General features: G+C 42.1%; 1 protein-coding gene across 1 annotated transcript in view; it reads left to right on the top strand.

Annotated features, from left to right (window-relative positions):
- The first annotated feature begins 468 nt into the window (after positions 1 to 468).
- LOC134182519 (carbohydrate sulfotransferase 11-like) overlaps positions 469 to 4,677 on the top strand; it is a 4,707-nt gene continuing 498 nt past the window's right edge. The window contains exons 1-2 of the mRNA XM_062649931.1: positions 469 to 715; positions 4,214 to 4,677. The exon at positions 4,214 to 4,677 is cut by the window's right edge and continues 498 nt beyond it. Coding sequence (XP_062505915.1) covers positions 544 to 715; positions 4,214 to 4,677 — 636 coding nt within the window. The 5' untranslated portion in view covers positions 469 to 543. The remainder of the gene's footprint in view (positions 716 to 4,213) is intronic.

The following is a 4,677-nucleotide window of genomic DNA, read 5'->3' as shown; positions in this document are numbered from 1 at the left end:
AAGTTTGGTACTGGGCTAGATAGCGAGCCTAAGTCAGAGATGGCACATCTGGTTCTATGATCCTCATCCGTTGTATTGATAATCATATTGTCTAGACAGACTTCACTCTTTCCATTTTTCTATATTTTAGTTTTTACTTTGGCTAGTTTAAGAGCTAGTTATGTATATTTTAATTGCTTATTGACAATAACGCAATATAAGGTATTAACTCTAAAAGTAATTTTAATTATTTTAGAATACTTTTAATTAAGCTAATATTAAACTATATGATTAATATTAATTTAACTCTTGCCAAAGTTAGCCAGCACGCCACTAATCAACAAATCTATGGTTTTTCAAATCGTACGTCTATATTAAAAGCGACGAAATTTCTGTGATACAGCATGATTCGAAGATTTACGCGGTCTCGATCAGGCCCTTTAGCGCGCGTTAGGTTGGATTAATATCACTCTGCTACCGCCTAGCCTAACAAAGAGGTCTGCGTGGCAACATCTGAGGAACCAGACTACAGTGAAGCGCACTGAAAAGCCGCCGTATCGAGCTATGTCGCAGCATTTACAACCTTTACATGTATTATTTGGAATTTGTGTAGCGATAACTTGCTACGCGTTCGTGATATGCTACGTTATGGAAAGACCTCTTTTTCGTGTTCCAACAATCTATCTAGTTTCATTCAGAGACGAAAAAACCAGAAATCTGTTAGAGGAGTTGCAAGGTAAGCCTCCGAATAGTAAATCTCCATCTAGACTCTGTAAATCTATGCTGTGAGTACGTTACATATGTGTCCCCGCATGTGCGTGCGTCAGGATCATTCGTGTGGGATTAAAAGTGGCGTTTGTAAGACACTTTGTATTTTTCTTCGCCTTCTTCCCAAAAGATCCGGGATCTGAAAACAAAAAACCAACGTTTGGGGATTTCCCGAATTAGCGCACGTTAGCTAAATTAGCAAAGTATACGGAAACTGTTTGAAAGTGCCTCATTTGAATTTCAAACTCTTTCACAGATGGCGCAAACGCGAGAAATATCTAAAGAAGACCGAATGCGGATTGTTGCGTTGCACGAAGTTGGTTTTTCGCAAGCCGACATCCCTCGCAGACTGAAATATCACGGGATATCACGTCACGGAATGCAAACGACGCGCCAACGCTTTGCTGCTACGTCTTCTTATGATAATAGACAACGACAGGGAAGACCTAGAGAAACATGCAACCGTGGTGACAGAGAAATAGTGCGAATGTCGCTACGAAATAGACGAGCCAACTCAACGCAACTTACAACAGAGTGGAATAGCATTCGTGGCACTAACCTTAACCCTTCTACAATTCGGCTAAAGCTACTGCAAGTCGGTTTGTGTCGCTGTGTGGCCAAGAAGAAGCCTCTTATTAGCAAATTAAATAAGAAGAAGCGCCTTAGGTTTGCTAGAGAGCATATTCACTGGGGTGAGGAGGAACTAGCCAAAGTACTATAGAGTGATAAGTCTACTTTCAAGCTATTTCCAGCTAAAGGGCGAGTATGAGTTAGACGGCGACCTAATGAGAGGTTTATGGAGAGTGCCTATTGCCTACAGTTAAACATGGTGGAGATAGTATAATGATTTGGGGCTGCTTTTCTCTATCAGGGGGTCGGTCACATATGCAGAGTTGAAGGCAGTATCAACTCCTCATTATACCAAAACATATTGAAAACATATATGTTGCCACCCTGTACAAAAATGTTATTTTCCAGTAAGACAATGCCTCTCCACACACTTCCAGAAGCACTAAAACATGGTTTCAAAAAAGAAATATATAGTTAATGGATTGGCCACCACAATCACCTGACCTAAATCTTATTGAGACTCTTTGGAAGGAAATGGAGGATGAAATGACTGGGCACAAACTACGCAGTAAGGAAGACGTGTGGGAAACGATTTGTACAGTTTGGATTGGCTTCACAGCAGATAAGCTTAAATCATTAGTTATGTCTGTACCACTGCGATGTACGAAAGTTAGAAAAGAAAAAGTTGCTGCTACAAAATGTTGACTCTGTTATTGTCTAGACTTTTCTAGCTTTAGTAAAACAGTAAAACCTAAGTTTTCATAACGTTTGTTGAGGTAATTATTGTTGCTAATAGTTATAAAACAAGAAAAACTGGTACTTTGGCAGGGTGCCCCAAACTTTTGCACAGCGGTGTACATACATACATTGTTTTGTTGCAAGAGCTTCTAAGGCCCAGGTTAGATAATGTTAAGCACTTGCTACGATACTTTACAATCTAACACTATCAGCAGTCATTATATGCCACTATGTACTTCAACTTGTTGCTTGGACAGAAACTAACACTCCGGAGAGAGAGGCAATTGTATGTTAGTTTCTTGCCCTAGCGAACTTATGAATGTAGTCGTCCCACATTTGAACTCTGACCCAAAGGTTCCGAATGTTGCTAATCTTCAACTGCACACTCTAACCAAATGAGCCACATACAGACATACATACATTTTTCTGTTATTATTAAAAGTTGGTACAACTTCTTAATCAATCTAAATTCTTTACACTAAAGCTAGGTTTACAAAAGGTCGCAAAGGCTTTCAATAAGATATGTCCGACTTCCATGGACAAACAGTTCGTATATGTCGACGTACATGCCACTTAAAGCTGTTCATAATTTCAACGGGAGGAAGAGTTTTTCCATTTGTCCAATAAGTGGCCATGAGAATGACGAAGAACGTTCTTAGGTTTCCAGTTTCATTCATAAGCTGCAATGGGTGGAGGGTAGTAGGTGGATTAAAGGATACGCTACTCAATAAGAGACAAACTTGCTGTAAGAGTCCTTTTCATATCGGGCAAGTATTGAATACATGTTCAATGGTGTCGTCTGGCTGGTGGCACGCTGGACACTGACGTGTTGTGGCAAGTTTAGCCGTATAGAAGACTGACTTAGTTGGCAGAACCCGCTGCAGAAATTTTCATGCTATGTCCCATTGTAAAGGCGTCATGTTTTGAGGAAAATTCCATAGTGAGAGCCATTGTTTGTCCGTAATTGGTCCGTATGAGGCCTCCCATATTTCCTGGCACGGTGGACGATCTATGCGTTTAGATAAGAGACATCGGTACAGTAAACGTGTATTCGCATCTGACAGTAGCAGTGGTTTATCGGCTGTGCTGAAGAAACAGAGACGTGCCTGCCAATGTGGCATTCTATGTTCGCAAGAGGGCTCTTGATGGGGAGGCTAGTCCAAGATTGCGGAATGGCATGCAAAAACTTGATGGCAAAATTTTGCCGCGACCGTTCTGGCATCTAGAGGTTGTTTGGTCCATATATCTTTAGCATTGAAGAAGCGACATCTGGCTAATGAAGGCTGAAGTATGAGGCGATTGGACTGGTCTTTTATAAGGTGGTTTCCCCACAGAAGTTCTTCAGCAGCATCTTCATAATACTTGGGAGGGGCAAGATTCCGTCCTTCGTCAAGTTTTCTCCAAGACATGTAAAGTTGGCGATAAAAGGATGAAAGCTTGCTGTAGTTGCGATGGTCGGGCATCCAGCCTGTTGCGGCAAAAACTGCATAGCCCATGTTGTATTGTCCACTGAGATGAGATAGTTGCTGTCGAGCGAGGTCTTTCCAAGCTGCTTGATTCTCTTTATCAAACAAGCGTCGAATCGTTTGGAGGCGTATTGCCATTAGTCTAGAAAGGAGATGCGAGTTCAAGCCACAGTCATGACAAGTTATGGCCTAATTTCGTGGGCAAAACACTCACACACTCAATTTGACTCTTTCAAATTCAAAAGTGTAAATGAGTACCTGCATGTTCTTTGATTGGAGTACTAAGCGGCCATCGGCTGTGACGTGACATCAACCACAGTGGTCCAGGCGAGACTTTGGGTGCTCACACTTCAGTTGGTTTCACAAGCCGGTACTCCTGTCAATATAGTCTCCAGGACATTGCTAGCGCAGGCCCAGTGTTTCCTTGAGTAGAGCATGCGCTTGCAGAGTCCAGCTGTTAGCTGGTGGAGTGACCAGTATCTGGCAGCCTTTCTGACGTTTACCTTTTATTTTGTAGTGTGTGTGAGTGTATGTGTGTGTGTGTGTGTGTGTGTGTGTGTGTGTGTGTGTGTGTGTGTGTGTGCGCGCGCGTGTGTGTGTGTGTGGGGGGGGGGGTTTGCATACAAGCATATGCAAATGTCTAAGGTTTTGGGAACTTCGGTGATTTATTGTAAAACAACTGTGATTTCCAGAATCTCGGAAACATTTTGCTAGTGTGAAAGCCTCTATCGACGACAGATGCACAAGGTTCCAAAAGCCTCTTTCCGAGAAACAACTTGACTATTTCTACACACGCGCCGTCGTAGACGATAATCACAAAGTTATCTACTGTCCTGTTTGGAAGTCAGGCTCGACCTCTTGGAGAGCAGTTATGCTTGTACTGGAAGGCTCATTCAAATCTCTCGACGATGCCGTCAAATCAGTTCGTTCGGTTAGAGGCTTGACAACACTGAAATCGTACAAGAACAAATCAGAAATTGAATTCAGACTTAGAACTTACAAAAAGTTTATGGCTTACAGAGAGCCACTCAATCGTTTCGCAGCAGACTACTTAATGTTGAAAAGAAAAGGTGAAGGTTACGAACGACAAAGTCGCGAAATAGTAAAATACGCTAACTCCGTGAGAGGACGTCGCGATTCCAAACATGTGTGGCAA

The sequence above is a fragment of the Corticium candelabrum genome, chromosome 7, assembly GCF_963422355.1.
Source record: "Corticium candelabrum chromosome 7, ooCorCand1.1, whole genome shotgun sequence".
In the NCBI taxonomy this organism is placed as follows: Eukaryota; Metazoa; Porifera; class Homoscleromorpha; order Homosclerophorida; family Plakinidae; genus Corticium; species Corticium candelabrum.
The sequence above is the reverse complement of the archived record's forward strand: the minus strand, read 5'-3'. Positions and strand labels throughout refer to the sequence as shown.